General features: G+C 37.1%; 1 protein-coding gene across 1 annotated transcript in view; it reads left to right on the forward strand.

The window, feature by feature from the left end:
* Positions 1-22,430, forward strand: part of EFCAB5 (EF-hand calcium binding domain 5) — a 94,843-nt gene that overhangs the window by 22,476 nt on the left and 49,937 nt on the right. The window contains exons 5-8 of the mRNA XM_023759493.1: positions 2,483-3,053; positions 12,158-12,314; positions 17,574-17,643; positions 21,558-21,628. Coding sequence (XP_023615261.1) covers positions 2,483-3,053; positions 12,158-12,314; positions 17,574-17,643; positions 21,558-21,628 — 869 coding nt within the window. The remainder of the gene's footprint in view (positions 1-2,482; positions 3,054-12,157; positions 12,315-17,573; positions 17,644-21,557; positions 21,629-22,430) is intronic.

A 22,430-nucleotide genomic window follows, 5' to 3' on the forward strand; every position in this document is an offset into this window, starting at 1 on the left:
GTTTGAACTCTTCCTTATTTTCTGGCACTACAAGATGCTCCAGGCTCAACATATATATATTTCCTGCCCCAGTCCTTAAATTAGTCATTTCTCCAGTGAGTCCTGATTTGTAAAAATTTGAGAATGATATTAGCAACCAAGATCTGAGCACTAGGTACCCAAGTGTTCTTTTTTTTCCCCATAGATAGCATTTATAACATTTTTTAAATCCTCACTTGAGGATATATGTTTTTATTGATTTTAGAGAAAGAGGAAGGGAGAGAGAGAGAGAGGGAAAGAGAGGGAGAGAGAGAGAGAGAGAGAGAGAGAGAGAGAGAGAAATATCAACATAAGAGAGAAACATCGATTCGTTGCCCTCTGTATGTGCCATGACTGGGAATCGAATCCACAACCTGGGTATGTGCTCTGATCAGGAATTGAACCCACATTCTTTTTTTTTTTAAAAAAATATTTTTATTGATTTCAGAGAGAGGAAGGGAGAAAGAGAGAGATAGAAACATCAATGATGAGAGAGAATCATTGATTAGCTGCCTCCTGCACGACCCTACTGGGGATCGAGCCTGCAACCCAGGCATGTGCCCTTAACTGGAATTGAACCCGGGACCCCTCAGTCCACAGGCCGACACTCTATCCAATGGGCCAAACCAGCTAGGGGGGGGCGTCCTTTTTCAATTGGCGCCAAACCAAGCTTGGGGGCTGAAATCCCCATTTTTTTAATGGGTTATTTCCAAAACCGGTTTGGGGGCAGTGGGGGGGCAAATGCCGCTCCCCGACCCCCTGCGGCTCTTTTGGCCCCCTGAGTGTGGCTCCTTCCACAAAATTCCCCGGGTGGGCGCGCACGTACAGGTCGATTGAAATTCATGGCCATGCGCAGAAGTCGGTATTTTGTGGAAGACCACCCTCAAGGGGCCAGAGAGCCGCATGTGGCTCGTGAGCCGCAGTTTGCCGACCGCTGAGTTAGGGCAATTGCCAGCATTCTTATGTTTATATTAAAACTAGAGGCCCGGTGCATGAATTCATGCACGGGTGGGGTCCAGCCAGCCCACCCCACCATTAAGGGTGGACTGGCTGGGGTGAGGTGCTGTGGGTGGGGCCAGCCAGGGCAAGGGGTCACGGTGGTTTGCCAGCTGGCCCGCCCCCAATGGGGGGGCCACTTGAGGGTGGGGCTGGCCGGGGGGAGGGGCTGCAGGCATTCTGGTCATTCCGCTGTTTGGTCAATTTGCATATTATATAGGATACACACACAAAACCTTTTCTGTCATTTCTAGAGATTTTAATAGGGAGGGAGTAGTAGGTACTTGTTCTCAGTTCACTATCTTGGTCTAATATCTCCATAATACATTTTTAAAATGAAAACATGAAAGAGGCTAGAAATATGAAAGTGGGAAGAAATATATTTAAATATACATGTATGGTAGACTCTCTTCACTGTCCACTCAGCAGACATTTCCCTACCTTTTTGCCTGCCAACTAAACCTCAATATTACAGAAGATGGAAATATCTAATATCAGATAACTTGATGTAAACCCTGACATGAAGGAATAAATTGTGATCAGTCAAAATTAGTCATAGTAGTCCCTTTTCCCTTTACCAGCTATTGGTCTAGGCCAGGGGTCCTCAAACTACGGCCCACGGGCCACATGTGGCCCGCCAAAAACATTTATCCGGCCTGCCGGATGTTTTTGCCGCTGCTGCCTGTTGCTTAGCAGCCGACTAGTTTTTTTTTAAACTATAGTCCGGCCCTCCAATGGTCTGAGGGACAGTGAACTGGCCCCCTGTTTAAAAAGTTTGAGGACCCCTGGTCTAGGCAGTGGTTGGCAAACTGTGGCTCGGAAAACCGTGGCTCGCGAGGCACATGCGGCTCTTTGGCCCCTTGAGTGTGGCTCTTCCACAAAATACCGACTTCTGCGCATGGGCCACGAAGTTTCAACCGCACAGTACCTGCGCGCCCGCATGCGGTATTTTGTGGAAGAGCCACACTCAAGGGGCCAAAGAGCCGCATGTGGCTCTCGAGCCGCAGTTTGCCGACAATTGGCCTGGGGAGTCTGTGAGGAGATTAGGGTCAATGAAATGTAAAGGAAAGTGTTGGAGCAAGGATCTGGGATCTTTTCTTCAAGGATAATAAAACAGAATCTCAAGAGGAGAAATCCTCTTTGATCTCAACCCTTTTCTCCTGTAAAGAAGAGATGTCTGGAGCTGCAATAGCTGTTTTATGATCCTGAGGTATAAGCACAAAAAAATGAATAAAGAATAATGAAACAGGTGAGGTACTTAACGAAAAACACTGAGCTGCTGAATGATTTCTGATTAAGTCAACAATAAATGTCCTTATGGTTATAGTCACTGTTGTCTGACTTTCTGTTACTTTCAACTGTGTTTGAATACACCATTTAAAGAGATATTTTCTCCTATTAATATTCTAAACTAGCATATATTAAAATCTACTTCTAATATTTCTTATATTTCACTTTTTCCCCTCAGAATCAAAACTGGAGGAGCAGCCAGGGATCTCAACTGTAAAGGAATCTAAAATTGAAATCTCAAAGAATGTTGTAATTAGAGAACCTGCAAGTGTGGTTTTCAATTTAGATCAAACTGTACTGGATTCAAAGCTAGATCTACCATGGAAGAAAAATCTTTTTGAACGAGTAGAGGCGAGAGCTCAAGCAATGCAGCAGAAAATATTAGATAAGGATAAACTGAAAAAAGAACTAGACAAACAAGCTGAGAAAAAAATCCCTAAGGAAACTTTGGCCAAAGAGTGGTTTAATATTGACAACATGACTCTGAATACTCGTGCATATTTGCTTGACAAACTTCTACCCACCTTAGTGGTTGGAATGGAACATATGTTAATGCAAGTGGAAAAAAAGAAGCTTTTGTCAGAAGCTGATATTCCAACTAAGTTTGATCCAATTATTTATTTGGGGGAATATTTAATGAGAAATAATCCTCTTTATATCAAAGACTCAAGGATGTCTGGTTATCAGAGGGAGATGAAAAATGTCACAGAAAATCTGAAGATACATATTACCAACACTATCTGCAACAGGTACAATTTGTTATATTTTCAGTTAATGATATAGCTCCTTACACGGAAAAGTACATAGAACAATAATATACTCATACAAACTTAAAAGGACTTCAAATAAGGCAGTTCCCTCTATGGAGCATGCCTGAGCCTGCCTCTCTCTCTCTCTCTCTCTCTCTCTCTCTCTCTCTCTCTCTCTCTCTCTCTCTCTCCTAAATCCCAAAGGCCCTTCTTTTGTTGTAATTTGTTTCTTGAGCCCATTTCTTCTACAGCTCACTTCTATTTTAAAAAGTATTTATTGAACTATTACTATGTGCTTCACTATGAGGCACTAATGAAGACTTATGAAGTGTATTTAATCAGTTTCTTGTATTCACAGATTTACTTATCTCACTAGGACCCCAAATGTCCTTCTCTCTGCTGTGGAAAGTAAACCACATGAGTTGAGAGTAGGGACTTTTTCAAATTTTAACTTTTCAGATAAGCAACATATTCACCTGGTTCAATAGCCAAAATATATAGTTATACAATGAAAAGTTTCCCATTCTTATCCTCCATGTACACAGTATTCTACCTCTGCCTTAAATAACTTCTTTTTTTAGTTTTCAATGGATCCTTCCAAAGTCTCTTTATACATACATAAGCAAATGCAAATGTGGATACTTGATTTTCTTTCTTTTATATGAAAATATGTGAATAAGTTACATTTTCCTCTGTTTTTCACCTGCCATTTATCTTTCATCATGAAGATGAGTTTTTTATTTCTACATGGTTGAGTTTGCTTACTTTTATTTTATGGCTTTCATTTTTGAGTCATTGTTGTACTTCAGATATTAAAATAATTATCCTATCTTTTCTTATGAAATTATATTTTAATTTTAAATATTGACCCATTTGGAACTTATCTTAAGGTAATATGTAAGATATGGATCCAACTTCATCATTTTCCAAATGGCTATGTAGTGATCCCAATAATAATTGTTGAATAGTCTATCCTTGCCCCACTGTTTATAATGAACCTTTATTACTAAATTCCTATATATTTTGTAGTGTATTTTTGGACTTTTCTGTCCTATTCCATTGGTCTATCTCCCTTTTTATGCACCAGCACTCTGCTTTAGTTATTGAGACTTTTGAGTATATTTCAATGAGTCTGACTGCTGGTCCCCATTATTTGTTATTTTTTTCTGATCACTCCTGTCTGTTCTTGTGTGTGTTTACTTTTTAATATGAACTTTAGAATTGATTCATCTACTTAAAAGGGGGGGGGCGGGAGAACACCAAAAAAAACTTTATAGGAATTTTTATTGAAATCTGATTAAATTTATTTATTAACTTGGAAAAAATAGACACCTCTAATAATGACAAGTGTTTCTATTTGAGAACATATCTTTCCATTTGCTCATCATATTTTGTATCCATCAGTGTTGTCTTAAAATTTTTTATAAAGGTTTGCATCTTTTATTAGTTTTAATACTAGTTATTTTATATTTTTTTGTTGCCATTATGAGACTTTTTCTGTTACACTTCCTATCTAGATATACTTTGAATACACAAAAACTATCAATTTCTGTATATTTTTGTACTTTACTACCTCTTTGAGTTCTCTTATTGTTTATACTAATTTTTAATTGATTCCTTGGATTTTCTAGGGAGGCAACCATACTGTCTGCAAGCAATAAGAGTTTTTTTTCTTCCTTTTCTATTTTTGTATTTCTAGCATCTTTCTCTTGCCTAATTGCATTGGCTATTACCTCCAATATGAGAGTGGTGATATGGGAATACTTGTTTTGCTTATGACTTCAAGTAGAAATGACTCTTGTATTAATTACTGTTTCACCAAACACACACACACACATATATATAACTACCATAATTTGACTCCATTTGATTTGAAAAAGGTATATTTTATCACATTAGGGAAAATTCACCTAATTTCTATCTTATAAAGTGATTGTTGATTTTGTCAAATGCCTTTCAACACCTATGTAGATGATCATTTGATTTTCAGCCTGGATTCATTAATCATGAACTTTATTAGGAGATTTACTAATTTAGAACTATCTTGTAATTCCTAAAACAAATCCTACTTTGTTGCTATATATTTGGTTACTTTGAAACATACTTTCTACTGTTAAGACAGAATAAATGTTTAATTCTTTCCTTTTAATTACAGATTTTCATAATTTTCTTCCTTTCTTTTTCTTTCTTCTTTCTTTCTTTCTTTCTTTCTTTCCTTCCTTCCTTCCTTCCTTCCTTCCTCCCTCCCTCCCTCCCTCCCTCTCTCCCTCCCTCCCTCCTTTCTTTCTTTCTTTCTTTCTTTCTTTCTTTCTTTCTTTCTTTTCTTTCTTTCTTTCTTTCTTTCTTTCTTTCTTTCTTTCTTTCTTTCTTTTTCTTTCTCTCTTTCTTTTTCTCTCATCAATAGTCACCTCCAGTGGCAACAAATAAAATATTTTTCTTATGTGGGGGAAGGTTATTTTTAGTATCATTATGAACACATGGATTTTAATATATAGCCCAGGTATTTTAATATATTATACTCATTTTTTCTTTTTGATGCTCAACTTGACCCAACTTTGGCACCTGTGTTTTTCTGACATTGTCTTTGAAAGCTTCATGCATTTTTTAAGGATTCTTAGTTCATTTGGGTGAAGATCATTCATTGAAGAGCTAGAAATGCTCATAAGTACTGTATTGTCATTGTTTCTAGGCTCTTTCATGACTAAAATATAATTTTAAAATATTAACAATTTCATGTCAAATATGTTTCAGGGTTTTTACCTAATTCCTTGATTTTATTTTTGTATCTCTTTTTTTCCCCCTCACACTGAAAATCTTGGTTCCTAACAAGATGGACAGAACTACTTGTTTGCTTTATCTTATAATTTATATAAAATAGCTTCAAAATAATAATACCAACATGCCTACTAATAATAGAATTAGATTTTATATTTATTTTCAGCCTTGTGGGCCAGAGAATATATCCTAGTAAGTATGTGTACGTAAAAAATAAAACCATTAAAAAACTAGAAGAAACCAGGGATTAAATTCCTTTATAACCAGAGACAAGCCTTTTGAATCATGAAAATATTGATAAATTTGATTATATAAAAATTAAAAGCTTTTTGCTGGAAAATTGAGTCGACTACTCAATTCTGCTTTTATTCTACAAAAATAGCCAGACAATATTTAAATGAATAAGCATGGCTGTGTTCTAATAAAGCTTTATTTATGGACCAGGCTGGTGTTGCTCAGTGGTAGAGCATCAGCTGCACAATTCAGGTCGTGGATTTGATTCCTGATCAAGGGCATGTGCCTGAGATGCAGGTCTCACCTCTCTCTCTGTCTCTCTCTCTCTTTCTCTCTCTATCTCCCTTTCACTCTCTCAAAAAATCAATGGAAAAAATATCCTTGGGTGAGGATTAACATAAAAAACCAAAGTCTATTTATGGATATTAAAATGTTAATGTCTTGAATTTCTATATGCCACAATATATTATTATTATTGTTATTTTAAAAAATACTTTAAAATATAACAATCTTGGCTTCTGAGTTGTGCAAAACAAGACAGCAGGCCAGATTTGGCCCCCAAGTTGTAGTTTGCTGATCCTTGGTCTAGTTAATATCTTTTAAGTTTCTTCCAAATCTAAAAAAAAACACAACCAACTAAGACACTTGTAATCTCTTCCTGAATCTCCACATTTACCTTTGAATGTATTCTGGCATGGATAGTTATACTTAAATTTATAAAGGAACCTAAAATTCTTTGTGACTTGTTTTTGTGTCCTTCCTGTGGTAAGCAACAAATTAGAAACTTTAAAATGATAATTTTTTTGGAATTAGGTACATCTGTTCCTCTGGAATGAAGTAAGAGATATTTACAGGCCTCTTGTTTTACTTTATGTATAGACATGAAATTTTTGTTTTCAGTCGAAACAGTTTTTCTCAGAGAATGGTTGCCTACCAAAGACATCAGAATTTATCTGGGTGATTGGTTAAAAGTAAAGATTTCTATTGTCTTCCTCAAATCTTCTGAATCAGAAACCCTAGGAATGCATTTAAAACAAGTTCTACTGGAGATTATATGAACACTAAATTTTCAAGATCAATCATTTAGCGAAACAAGTTAAGGGAGTTTTGGTACTAGTGAAAAGTTCCAACAACAACAGGAAGCAGTATCATCACATTTAATAAACAGCTTAAAGAACATTTGTGTTCACCATCTGTTCTTGCAGAACAATAGATTAGATTTGTATTTAGTTCTGTTTCCATTAAAAAAAAACTTTAAATTTGGGAATTGGTGTCAAGGCTGTAAATCAATATATTAACAAATCCTTTGTCCTGTTAGGGCTGTGTGAATCTCAGTCAGTACATAAAACTAGGCATTTTTCAACATTTATAGTAAGGGTAGTAATAGGCATAGTAGGACTTTGGTCTAGACTCGATTGCCAATCAATAGCATGACACAAGAAAATTAGTTCATTTCATTGGTGTTCCTTGAACGAGGAATTTGATATTTAGGGTCATTTGAGGTTTGATAAGAGCCCTAGTTTCTATTGGAGCACTATGTTGTAGGAATTTCATGAAAGAGTTAAAATAATCAAAGATCCTCTTTTTTTTTTTTTTTTGCCTGGATTGTCAGGATCAGGGCTTCATCTCTCTCTGGTAAAAATCCAAGATCTATAGGTCAAAATGTGACAAAAGCAAAATGAGTGTCAGGCATTTGTAGACTATTCAGAAATCCTAGGGATGCCTTACTACAGCACTATGTCTACTGACTTGAAGCTTGGATATCCAGCATCTTTGCAAAAACAGTCCTGCTTTTAACTTCTCTGAACCATATCACTGTTTATGTTGTTCTCAACCCATTAGAGAGCTTTGGAGAAGTCCATTTTGGAAATGAGAGCTTTCCTTATTTATTTTCAAGAACAAAGACAAAAATTTTACTTGGTTTTTCAAGACTTTGTCTTCTGGTGATTATGTTAAAATGTTCATTTTCCTCAGCCTGAGCTAAAGTTTTCATCTGCCTGTTTTCCAGAACAAAAAGGGATTCATCTCTGTTTGGTGTCTAAGGACAATAGATAGAAAAGACACTCTTTACTGATTTGGAACAATTTTTATAGTGGCAGCCACTTTCTGAGAAATAAAATATTATTGCTGTTTGTAAGTTTTACGTATACAATCTTTTTATTGCTTTTCATTAGGGTTCCTGGAAGAGAGGTATAGAATTAAAGTGGACTTTAGTCCTTACATGTAATTTTGCAAAACCAGTAAGGAGGCTAGGTTTGTCTCATTTTGCTTTTCTTCATATTTTTTTAGCGTCTTTCCCCTCTGATTGTTGGTTCCTCCAGTGCTTGAGAATACATATTCTGAAAGTTACTACTGCCTTGTGAATTGGTAATGAAAAAAAAATTTGCTCTTAAAATAGGATTACAAACTTTCAATAGCCTGATTATGGTGATGGTTAGACATATTTACAGATGTGTGGAAATTTGTACAACTATGCGCCAAAAAGGTCAATTTTACTGTATGATATATTATTCAAAAGCAAAAAAATTTAAACAGTAAAAATAAGGATTATAGAGGACAATTATTAATGTTAGAATGTCACACTGCTCCAGAGAAGTGGGACCTATTATACTATCATTGTTCTCTCTCTTCTCCACCAAATCATGATACACAGTCCTGATCCTAGAATGAGAGTTTAAATGAACCAGGAAGTAGATCTAAGGGATCTAGGGCAAAAACTTGGATCTTCTTGTGTAGTAGTTAATAGTGATGTGTATCCAGTTCTGGCTTGGTAATGACCTCTGGTCCCTACATTCGTTGCTTATTTCATAATCACTATGTATCTATGATAAACCTTCAGGACATTTTCCCTATGAGTCTTCTTTATAAGCCTTTTAACTAATAATGGAACACTTAATCCAGGAGGAGAAAGAATCACTAAGAAACATTCCATAGAAATTACTTTCTCTACCACAGCTACATAAAGGAGATAAATAAGCCAGTAAAAATGCATTAAGCATTAAGGAAACACAAACCAAGTGAAAACTAAAAGGGAAAGAGACACATGCCTTTATTTTGCTTATAATAATTCCCTGCAAATTAACTCACATGCAGTGTTCAAGGAGCTTACGCAGATTATGTGACAAATATGTTGTGTATGTTTCTGTTGGAATGTGGTATCTGCAAAGGGTTTGAAGGTTTACTTCAAAGGACGTACTTTTTGTGTTTAAAAACACACATACAGACACCAAAATGTCTAACTCATCCTTACAAGATGCCAGCACTAGGGACTTGGCAAGACTGAGGGAATGTTTCATCCTTGATGTAGGGCTTTCTTAGTTGCCAGGAGACAGTGACTTCCTAGGCAGATATCTGTCTGCTCATACTCCACACCAGCTGCCACCTCTTTCCTGAGCCAAACCCTTGTGCTTACATTATGCTAGGAAATCCCATAAATGCTTCTCCTGAAGTAATATTATTAATATCAATCATCTTGTCAATCTGTATTTAATATCATATTTTATCAATCCAGTAAAATAGATTATGCCAAAAGTGAGTGGATAGATAAGGAAATGCTTTTTTAAAATATAGTATTTGGAGAACTATTATACCCAAATGTATGTGATAGGACTTTTTCCAAACAGGTTCTACTTTTGTCCAACCTTAAGCATAATAATAATATATCTAGATTGAGTAGTTCATATTAATTTAGAAACTACACTCTGTTGTATATGTATATATCCCAATATTAAGTACTTAGAAATTCAAGTACTTATAGACTAAGAAATCCTGGTCTCCCTGGATGTTATCCTAATACCCCCCGCACCCCCCCCCACCCCCCGCCCACACACACACCTGCAACTTGATGTTGGATGAATCTATAGTTCTTCTTCAGTGGCATAAAACATGGTTAACGTTAAAAAGACTAAGGTAGAGTTCCTGAATCAAGTTCTCCCCAGCTAGGGCTGGATATCTGGGATAATGCCTGACAACCTTTGTTAGTACTACAGTAGAGACACCTAAGACTACCTAGGATGTTTAGAAATCCCTAGTATTTGCCAACTGTTCTGTTGATTCATTTTAAACTATCCAGTAACTGATATCCTCAAAAGAAGATAGGATTTTTTTCTGTTCGGAGAATAGACTGAAAACCTTATGTGCAACTGACTTGGTTTTTAATGGCTGGAGATCTTATGTGCAACTGCCTTGGGTTATAGATCCTCTGCCTTGCTCCGATGCTTCCTAGTCCTCCAGGGGGGAATATTCTTACTCCTTCCAATATTGAATTGAAACGCAACCACCTCATTAGGAAATAGGAAATCATCACCATCAAGGCTAGTTTCAAAGTTTGGAGGCACTAGATCAGAGGTATCCAACATACTATGCTTCTTTCCACCTCAGGGTCTGAACATATGTCATCTCCCCTGCCTGTTATCATTCTTCTTCCTCTTTAGCTATCTTACCAATCCTTTAGAGTTCAGCTTAGTTCAAATACTATGTCATTTTTAATTAATCTACCTATTCTAATCTTGCTCTCATTATGTAAGTTTGTAAGTTTTTGTGTTATTTTTCTTGTGCTTGTTTTGTTTTTTACATACATAAGATTATTAATTTGGGGTAATTGACAGAAACCCAATTTTGTTAATCCCTTTTTGTATTGCAGTATCAATACACCTAAGGATCTGGAGACACCCAGTACTTATTACACAATATTGTTTACTTAACTGTTCTGCATTGTATCCTAAGCTTTATAATAGCAAAATCATAGTAGGAGCTCAATAAATGTTTGTCTTTGAGTGAATATATGACTGACTTAGGGAGTAAATGAGAAAAAGCTAGAAGAAAGACACAGAATAGAGAGCCAGGCAGAAAAGAAGACAGAAATTTAGGAGAATGCTTTATAGAGAGGGGAAAGAGAGAGAAGTGGAGAGAGGGAAGCAGAGAAAGAGATAAAGTAGCAGAGGGAGAAAGAGAAGTGGAAGAGCAGGAGAGCCAGCAGAGGAAAGGACTGGGGGCTCTGAGATAAGTGGTAGAGGTCTGGCTGCCTAGCAGTTGTGTCACAGGAACTTAGCACTTCCTTTAAAATACTAATGAATCTTCCAGCACTTTTAAATCACTACAGAATATTCTACACTATTAAACCACATTGAAATTTTGGGTTTCAAACCTCAAAGTTTATTTTTGAAGGCTTATTTTCCTAGAGAATTTTTAAGATCTTATCTGGGCACAAAGTAATTACTTAGATTTTAGAGGTTGTTTTTTGTGTGTGTGTGTGTGTTTGTCTTGTTTTTTAGTATTAGGGGTATCCAAATGACCAGTTCTCTCTGAAAAGTCTTTTGTCTTTTAAAGTATATCAGATTACCTTAGTCTTTCTTCTTTAAAAGATGAAGACCTGCCTCAAACATTATTGCAAAACTGTACTTGAAATCAGCACCTATTTTTATTATTTTGAACTATTGTGGTATTTCAATCAAAACCAATTTGGGGGTTTTGAAGTCCTAGTCAGGATGATGAACATAGGAACAATTAAAATCACAATTCTTCCTCCATTTTCTACCTGGGTAATACAGCTCTGTCTGAATACAAGGATAACTATTGTGCTCAGGGGCTGTCAAAGTAACTCTGGCCAAATAAAGGAATCTGGCAACATACATTCTTAGACAGAAATCAAAAGTTTGGTCCAAGGCATCAGAATTACTTGAGATGCTTGTTGTAAATGCATCTTTCAGGCTCCCATCCTAGACCTTGAATCAGAGTCATTCCACATGATTTCTGCATCCAGGGAAGAGAGACACCCCACCACCTTAAGGCCTTAGTACATTCAACCTTGATTTTACTGTATACTATATGTGGCAGCTTCTAGGGCTATTCTTAGTACTTCTTAAGTATAGTATTTAGTTGGGTAAAATAAGGCCTATCTCCATAAAAAGTCAAATAATAGTAGAAGACAGCCTATGATTAATGTGCTGCAGGCTTGAATCAAGGATAATTTCATGAAGAAAAGACAGGTTAAAAGTTTCTATGAGGCTCTGAACTCTTGTGTTCTGCCATTTGAACAATCTGAATCAAATCCAATGGTCTTAACTCAACATGTCTTCTATTTCTACATCCCTCAGAGTATCCAGGATGAAGGAGAAGATTAAAGAGAAACAAGAACAAAGAGAAACCATAAGCCAAGTCAAAGTCCAGGTGGCCAACCTACGGAAACAGGCTCTGCAGGAGCAGTTCAATGAATGGATTCTAGACCCTAAGGGAATGATTCCTATGAAAGTGGTAAGAAAGGGGGTGTCTGCGAAGGGTAGATGGGTTAGAAAATAAGAAGGTGATACTGAGTGGAGTACTAAAATCCTCCCTCTAAATTTTCAGTCCTGCTGACGTAAGTCAGTTCTTGACACTAGTCCATGAGAGTACATTTCTTTAATTTTCTCTTGAGTGTTTTTAAAAATTTTAGCTAGAGTTCTAAAAATACATTGACTCTGGCTGAGGTTCCTAAAATCTTCATTACAGTGAGGCATAGCTTCCATTTGTTTTTTTGTATATATGTAACTAATTACTTCTGTGGGCTAAGAGACTATCTTAGCTCCAGATGACATCTGTACTCTAAGAGTTAAATATTTTCTTTTAGGTATGTATATACAGATATGAGAATACTTACTGGTTAGATAAAATGATAAGCATATTTTTGGTTCAAAGTGAATTTTTTATTGGATTTATTGGGGTGATATTGGTTAATAAATTTATATAGATTTCAGGTGTACAGTTCTATAATACATGTATATTGTATTGTGTGTTCACCACCCCAAGTCTCCTTCCATCACCATTTATTTATCTCCCTTTTCCCTCTAGTAATCACCATAGTGTTGTCTGTGTCTATGAGTTGTTTTGTTTTGTTTTTTTTGTATTTTCTTTATTGATTTCAGAGAGGAAGGGAGAGGGAGAGAGACAGAAACATCAAGGATGAGAGAGAATCATTGATCCGCTGCCTCCTGCACAGCCCCACTGGGGGTGGAGCCTGAAACCTGGAATTGAATCTTGACCTCCTGGTTCATAGGTCAATGCTCAATCACTGAACCACACCAGCTTGGCTGGCTGAACAAGTTTTTAAAAAAATTATTATTAATCCCCTCACCTTTTTCATCCAGCCTCTCTACCACTACCCCCCCACAGTGAATTATTAAAAATAGACCAAAGAAGATAAGCCCCAGACTGGGAGAAAATATTTGCAAAAGATATATCTGATAAAGGACTATTATCTAAAATATACAAAGAACTCTTAAAACTCAACAATAAGAAAACAAACAATCTATTAAAAATGGGTAGAAGACCTAAACTGACAATTCCCCAGAGATATCCAGATGGCAGATAAGCATATTAAAAAATGCTCCACAGCTCTAGCCAGTTTGGCTCAGTGAATAGAACGCTGGCCCATGGACTGAAAGGTCCTAAGATCAATTCTGATCAAGGACATGTACCGCTGGGGATCCAGCCTGATCCCAGGTGCTAGGCAGGGCTAGTGTGGGAGGCAACCAATTGATGTGTCTTTTTCACTGTCTCCCACCCTCCCTTCCACTCTCGCTAAAAATCAATAGAAAAATATCCTCGGGTGAGGATTAACAACAACAAAAAAAGATGCTCCATATATGTTATCAGGGAAATGCAAAGTAAAACAACAATAAGGCCCGGCCAGCATGGCTCAGTGGTTGAGTGTTGACCTATGAACCAGGAGGTCACGGTGTGATTCCCAGTCAGGCCATATGCCCGGGTTGCAGGCTCTATCCCCAGTGGAAGGTATTCAGGAGACAGCCAATCAATAATTCTTTCTCATCATTGATGTTTCTATCTCTCCCTTTCACTTTCTCTCTGAAATCAATAAAAATATATTTAAAACAAACAAACAAACAAAAAACCAATGAGATACCACTACTCACCTATCAGAATGCCCAAATTCAAGAATACTGAGAACAATAAATGCTGACAAAGATGTGCAGCTATAGGAACTTTCATTCATTGTTGTGGAAATGCAAAATGCTACAGCCACTTTGGAAGACAGTTTGGCAGTTTCTTAGAAAACTGAACATAATCTTACCATATGATCCAGCCATCATATTCCTTGGTATATACCCAACGGAGTTAAAAACTTATGTCCATGCAAAAATATGCACTTAGATGATTACAGCAGCTTTATGTATAATTGCCAAAATTTGGGAGCAACCAAGATGTCCTTTAGTAGGTGAGTGGATAAATAAACTGTGGTATATCCACAAAATGGAATGTTATTCAGTACTAGAAAGACATGAAAAGACATGGAGTAACCTTAAATGTATATTATTAGCTGAAAGAAGCCAACCTGAAAAGGCTACAAAACTGTATGATTCCAACTCTATGACAGTCTGGAAAAGTTAAAACTGCGGGGGTAGTAAAAAGATCAGTTTCCAGGAGTGAGAGGGGGAGGGAGGGATAAATAGGCAGAGCACAGAGGGTTTATAGGGTGGTAAAACAATTCTGTATGATGCCATAATGATGGATACATGTCATTATACATTTGTCAAAACCCATAGAATGTACAACACCAAGAATGATCCCAAATGTAAACGAAGAACTTAGGGTTATGATGTTTTCAATGAAGGTTTATTGATTGTAACAAATGGATCACTGTGGTAGGGGATGTTGATAATGGGGGAAGCTGTATACTATGTGGTAGTAGGCAGAGAGTATATGGGACTTCTCTATACTTTTTGCTCAATTGTTATGAACCTACAAATGCTCTAAAGAATAAAGTCTATTTTCAGGAGAAACCAAGATGGTGGCATAGGTAAACACCGGAAATTGCTGCCTCGCACAACCACTTCAAAAATACAACTAAAAGACAAAACGGACATCATCCAGAACCACAGGAAGGCTGGCTGAGTGGAAATGCTACAACTAGAAGGAAAGAGAAAAGCACACTGAGACTCAGAGGAGGTGCAGAAGTAAAGTACATAGGTACAGAGGCGCACGTGGAAAGGGCTGGCAACTGAGGACACGGTTGTCTTTTTCAATCGGGAGGGAGTCTCAAGCTCCCGACTGCTCTGAACTCCAGTTCTGGGCGAGTCTCTGAGGACCCAGACTCATAATATGGGGAGAAACTGGATTGTTTGGCATCGGTCAGAACTGGAGGGCAGCTTTCTCTCAGAGGTGCTTGCAGCCATTACTGGGACACTGAGACACAGCCTCTTAGGGTAGGACTGAGGAGCAGCCATAGCTGCTTGCTCTGCCCTGTTGATCCCCTGAGACCCTGCCCCACCGAAGCTGTGAGCAGAAGCTTTTGCATATGAAAGGCCTGGCCCTTTGCAATCTGAAAATAACCTAACAAATTGCAGCTGGGTCAGAGAGACCCAGAACTTCCAAAAGAAGGCCCAAGGCCCCACAGCAGCTTGCATTGCTTCACAGCTGGGCTTCATCTGGGCACCTCCAAACCTCAAATAAAGAAGAGGAATCTGCAGATCTCTCCATAGCTCCTGCTGGGTAGCCTCAGGCAGAGGCTAAATTAGCACCTCCTTAGAGATCCAAGAGCCAGAGTACCCAGTGGTCAGAGTGGGACCATCCAGATTACAACTCCTCAGATCCATAAGGGACACACTCAGGGGGCAGACTCAGTGAGCACCAAAGCCCCACTGAAGCAAGTCTTGCCCCGGAGGGGTGTCTCCAGCACAGAAGTTCTCCCACTGCAGACACAGCTGATTCTCACAGCCAATTGGCCTGGAGGTCAATTCCTCCTAGTGATACCTACAACAATCAAGGCTTAACTACAATAAGACTGTGCACAAAGCCCACAAAGGGGTGCACCAAGAGTGTCCACTTCAGGTAATTGGGGAGGCTGAGCCACTGGGCCCTATAGGACACCTAGCACAGAAAGCCACTCCATCAACACAGGGAAGCATAAAAATGCGGAGACAAAGAAACAGGTCTCAAATGACAGAAATGGAGGAAAGTAAAGTACTGTATATAGAGTTCAAAACCACGGTTATAAGGTTTTTCAAGAATTTTCTAGAAACCGCCAATAAATTTAGTGAGACTCTCAAGAAATCTAGTGAGACCCTCGAGGTTATGAAAGAGGACCAACTAGAAATTAAGCATACACTGACTGAAATAAAGAATATTATGCAGAGTTCCAACAGCAGACTAGAGGATCGCAAGAATCAAGTCAAAGATTTGAAATACGAAGAAGCAAAAAACACCCAACCAGAAAAACAAAAAGAAAAAAGAATCCAAAAATATGAAGATAGTGTAAGGAGCCTCTGGGACAACTTCAAGCATACCAACATCCGAATTATGAGGGTGCCAGAAGAAGAGAGAGAACAAGATATTGAAAACCTATTTGAAGAAATAATGACAGAAAACTTCCCCTACCTGGTGAAAGAAATAGACTTTTAAGTCCAGGACGTGCAGAGAACCCCAAACAAAAGGAATCCAAAGAGGACCACACCAAGACACATCATAATTAAAATGCCAAGAGCAAAAGACAAAGAGAGTATCCTAAAAGCAGCAAGAGAAAGAAAGTCAGTTACCTACAAGGGAGTACCCATACAACTGTCAGCTGATTTCTCAACAGAAACTATGCAAGCCAGAAGGGAATGGCAAGAAATATTCATAGTGATGAATAGCAAGAACCTACAACCAAGATTACTTTACCCAGCAAAGCTATCATTCAGAATTGAAGGTCAGATAAAGAGCTTCACAGATAAGAAAAAGTTAAAGGAGTTCATCACCACCAAACCAGTATTATATGAAATGCTGAAAGGTATCCTTTAAGAAGAGAAAGAAGAAAAAGGTAAAGATACAAATTATGAACAACAAATACACATCTATCAACAAGTGAATCTAAAAATCAAGTGAATAAATAATCTGATGAACAGAATAAACTGGTGAATATAATAGAATCAGGGGCATAGAAAGGGAGTGGACTGACTATTCTCGGTGGGGGGAAGGGGTGTGAGGAGTGCGGGAAGAGACTGGACAAAAATCGTACACCTATGGATGAGGACAGTGGGGGAGGGGTAAGGGCAGAGGGTGGGGTGGAGGGGAGCTATGGGGGGGAAAAAGAGGAACAACTGTAATAATCTGAACAATAAAGATTTAATTTAAAAAAATAAATAAATAAAAGAGAAAAAATAATAAAGTCTAATTTTAATAAATGGACCAAGAAGAAGTCTGAATTTTTTTGTGTGTAATTGAAGAATGAGAAATTTTAGAGGATTCTTTGGATTGCCAAATTGTTTGCCAAAGGTGCCTTAGCTCCATCATCCCCCATATCTAAGGGTTGATAGAAATGGCACTGGAAGGGGCAAAATGGGGTCGTCCTCAGCATCCTAATTTTTACACAAAAAGGATGGGAATCATTGAGTACATATATGTGAACTCATTTTACACATCTATAAACTAAGTGTTAATTATTACTATTCCTGTCCCTGGGTTTAAATTATAGATGGCTTTAGTCTAAAATACTAAGTATATGGTAATTGAGAAGTAATACATGATCTTTTTGGTTTATAGATTCAGAATGCTCTTCATGATTTTTTTCAAAATCCAAATTTCAAGCTTGGTAAGCATGCCTATTACTACAGTATTTATGTTTTTTCCTCTTTTGGGGCAAAGGGAAGGGATGCTGAATTAAGATGAAGAGTCAATATTGAGATGGATATTATTCAAAGCTCTTACAGAAGTATTTGAGCTTTTTCTGCTCTTTCCATTTTTTTTTTAAATCCTCACCTGAGGATATTTTTCCATTGATTTTTAAAGAGAGTGGGAAAGATAGAGAGAAATATCGATGTGAGAAAACACATCGATTGGTTGCCTCCTGCACAAGCCCCAACCAGGGCCCAGGCCAGGGAGGAGCCTGAAACCGAGGTATGTGCCCTTGACTGGAATCAAACCTGCGACCCTTCAGTTGCAGGCTGGTGCTCTATCCACTGAGCCAAACCGGCTAGGGCTTTTTTGCTCTTTCCAGATGGAGAATGTAGAAAAGCAGAGAAGCAATCAGTGATTTTCAATTCTTTTAGTCCAGTGCCCCATTTTATTACAAATATTCTGTAATACCTCTTAATTATCCTGTCAAATTCCTAGAAAACATTACTTACATACACAGAATTTTAAAAGAAAGATATAATGTCATAAATGTGATACAAAGAAATAAAAGATATAAAAATTATATGCACTGTATTTCAATACGTAAATGCTAGGTTATAACTTCATTATAAGGTATAACAGAGTAGTAACATTTGTACCTCCTTATAATTAATGTTTACATGTAAGAAAAGTAGCCCGGCCAGCATTGGTCAGTGGCGAGCATCGACCTATGAACCAGGAGGTCACGGGTTGGTTCCCAGTCAGGCACATGCCCGGGTTGTGGGCTCAACTGGGCGTGCAGAAGGCAGCCAATGATTCTCTCTCATAATTGATGTTTCTATCTCTCTCTCTCTCTCTTTCCCTTCCTCTCTGAAATCAATAAAAATATATATTAAAAATAAATAAATATAAGAAAAGTAAAAATTATATCCAATCAACCATTTCTTTGTATTTGAAATAGGGGCAAAGTGAATGTACTTGTATACATTCCACGGGTAGTAGAATGGGAGAGCTATAAAATGCAGACTGACAGGTGTGTTATATTGGAATTCAGATACAATGTATGATATTACCTCCCATTACATAATTTTCTGAATAGTGAATAGCTCTTGGCAAAATTCCAGAATGAAGCAGAGTATACTAGTAATCCTCTCTCAAATTTTCACAGTAGTTACATTCTTTAAAAATTCAACAGCAAATATATGTTCTGTGTTTATATGCAGTAAAATGGAGTTAGGTTCTAGACTTCAAATAATTCTAAGCAGAATTTTCACCTACTTGCATTTCTAGCAGGAGGGAGAGAGTCTTTTCTTTGCAGGAATTGCAGGAGTTCTGCCCTTACTACTCCTCATCATTGTATCAACAAAAACTCACCTACACATTTCCTCCATGCTCACTGGGGAGGAGGGAGACAGTACTATACCTATGGAATTTTTAAAAATCTTTTTTTATTGATTTCAGAAAGGAAGGGAGAGGGAGAGAGAAACATCAATGATGAGAGAGAATAAATGATTGGCTGCCTCCTGCACACCCCCTACTGGGGGTCAAGCCCACAACCCAGACATGTGCCCTTGATCGGAATCGAACCCAGGACCCTTCAGTCTGCAGGCCGACACTCTATCCACTGAGCCAAACCAGCTAGGGCTATACCTATGGATTTTGATGCTTTTGCCTTCAGAAAGGTATCCTTATATGAGTTTGTGTCCTGAAATTTACATAATTTATAGCCAATTGATTGATTTTTGACCACTTTATTACATTGATAACAATAGATTGTCTGACATCTGTTCATACTTTTAAAAACAAAATATGCTTTCCAACCTCCCAATCACTGTTCCCCGAACATGATTTGGACGTTGTTGACAGCCTTTTCTCTTTCTACCTTTTCATCCTATCCAAAAACTATAATTATTCAGTCAGCACAACCTCAAGTCCCCTTTCAAAAAAAATTTAAATGACTTGTTTTATTTAGTTGGTTTTTGAAGGGGCACAAAAGGAACGAGTTAAGAGAGCTGTATTTGAGATTGTGATAAAATTAGAGAAATTTAGAACACTCTAGTTGGCATTGATGGTTTCTTCTCTCACCTCCTATACTACATAGTATTAATTTTCTGTGCCATTTATTCATTCAATATTTACTGAGTCCTCACTTAGTTCCAGATACTATGATGGGATAGAGAATACCAAGAGGGCTAAGATATGTTCCCACTGCCCTTAAATTGCTCAAAGTCCAGCCAGAGGACTGACACATATACTTAATAACAACTGTTACTAGTAGAAACCTGTCTGGCTTGTGTAATATTCCAGAGCTTGTGGGAAGATCTGGGATGGAGATAGCAGCATTTAATGCATAAGTTTTACTAAAGCATATACAGTCCTTTTATGCTAATAACTGATCTTTCCCTTCCTCTCTGAAATCAATAAAAATATATATTAAAAATAAATAAATATAAGAAAAGTAAAAATTATATCCAATCAACCATTTCTTTGTATTTGAAATAGGGGCATATATATATATAGGCATATATATATATATATATATATATATATATATATATATATATATGCCTAATATGCAAAGTGTCCTCCCCTTGGGAGTTTGACCAACCAGGAGTTTGATCGCTCGCTATGACATGTGCTGACCACCAGTGCTGACCACCAGGGAGTGGTGTGGAATGAAAGAAGGCCCTGTCAGGCAGCTGGCAGCTGGGGAAGGAAGGCCCCAGCTGGCAGCTGGCAGCTGCTAGGGACCCTACTCATGCATGAATTTCATGCACTGGGCCTCTAGTCTTATAATAAGCAGTTAAACAATCAATAGTGACTAAAGAATGTTTTTATGCATCAGCCAATGATTGGCAGGAGGAACTACTGTAGGAGAGAAAGCCAGTGTATTAATTTTTTCACCTTAAGCTTTCACACAATTTTAACTTTTGTGTCTTGGTAAGGTCAATAAAGATCACATAATTGTCACATTAAATGGAAGTTTAAAAAAATCTTTATTCAAACTAACTGCTACATTCACCATTATTTAGCACTGTTTTCATGAAAATTTTTTTCTTTGTTTTTGTGATATTATTCTCTCTTGATTTTTACATCTATCTGTGATCACCCTTTAGCAGATGTTTCTGGTTCTTCTTTTCTTTGCTTTAAATGTTGTTTTCCAGAGTTTCTTTTTTGGCTCTATTATCGCTTTACACATTATACACACTTTTCTTATTCAAACCCATGACTTCTGTTAATGACTCTCATCCATGTTTCCATCCCAAACCTTCCCCCTGAGTTCCAGATTCTATTTGAAAAGATTTGCAGGATAAGTGGTTAAGTGAAAAAAGCAAGTTGCAGATCAATATGATCATATTTATATACAGAAAACAAAAGATACGTGTATGTGTAGTCTTTTATACTATCAGTGTGCATATTTGTTTCTGCTTTATTTCAACCTTGTCATTAAAAGGGTAGGCACATTCTTTTCAGTTTTGGGGTTGTTTGGTTAAATAAAATAATAATTTTATAGTAATTGGAATGTTACCCAACTATATATCTTTTACTTTTTTTTTAATATATTTTATTGATTTTTTACAGAGAGGAAGGGAGAGAGATAGAGAGTTAGAAACATCGATGAGAGAAACATCGATCAGCTGCCTCCTGCACATCTCCTACTGGGGATGTGCCCGCAACCCAGGTACATGCCCTTGACCGGAATCGAACCTGGGACCTTTCAGTCCACAGGCCGACGCTCTATCCACTGAGCCAAACTGGTTTCGGCTATATATCTTTTACTTTATTGCAAATATTGATGAACATTAATTAAGAAATACTTTTATGTTTTTCTTTTAAAGCACTATGATATGAATAAAAATATGAATGTATTGTAACCACACTAACTAGCAAATAACCTTTATTCCATAATAGAAACACTTTGCAAACAGTTGGATATTGCTGACTCAATGGAGCAAAGATTGAACAAAACGGAATTTACGGAAGTAAGAAGTTATATTATTCAATATTTGACTCAAGTTATTTTGCCAGTTTTGGTGAATGTCACATATACATTAACTTAGAATTAAATTAAATGTAAACATAAGAACTTGTTTTATTGATTCTAAGATGCACATTTTGAATATTTTAATGCCTCTGAAATTATGGTTACGTCTTATAATCAAAGGCATCTTACAATTTCTTTCAATCAGTGGTATTCATGATGTGAAAGTGTGAAAAATTCCACTGACACCTTTGGGTAAGATAAAGAAAAACCATCTTCTTGTATTCAGTGAAATCTGGTTATACAAATAACAATGAGATCTAAAACTTACCTATGGGCCAGGAACATTTTTTTTAAATTAGGAGAACTACTTATTATCAGAGCAATGTGGTAAAAATGAACACCTGGTCTTCCCAATTGGCAGAGAGGGAAGTCTTCTTTAGCAATGTCTGTTAAAATGTAACTTCTCTGATTCTTCCATGTTATTGGAGACCTCTTCATATTTCATATTTACTTAATTCTAAGATGACTTTTCTTTTTGCACTTCTAAAATCAAAATTCATCTTACAGGTGATGGAAATGTCTATGGCCTTGGTGATGATGATTTTGGTTTATATTTATTTTCCATAAGGGGGAAAACGCTTTATTTTGAGGTATGGTTGACATGTAAAAAGCTATACATATTTACATATACACAGTTGAATTGAATATGTATAGCTTTTAATATGTCAACTATACCCCAATAAAGTTTTTTAAAAGATGTATCTTATAATCAATGTAGACATTTAATAAAATAATATTTT

Source organism: Myotis lucifugus, unplaced genomic scaffold, assembly GCF_000147115.1.
Source record: "Myotis lucifugus unplaced genomic scaffold, Myoluc2.0 scaffold_157, whole genome shotgun sequence".
Taxonomy (NCBI): domain Eukaryota; kingdom Metazoa; phylum Chordata; class Mammalia; order Chiroptera; family Vespertilionidae; genus Myotis; species Myotis lucifugus.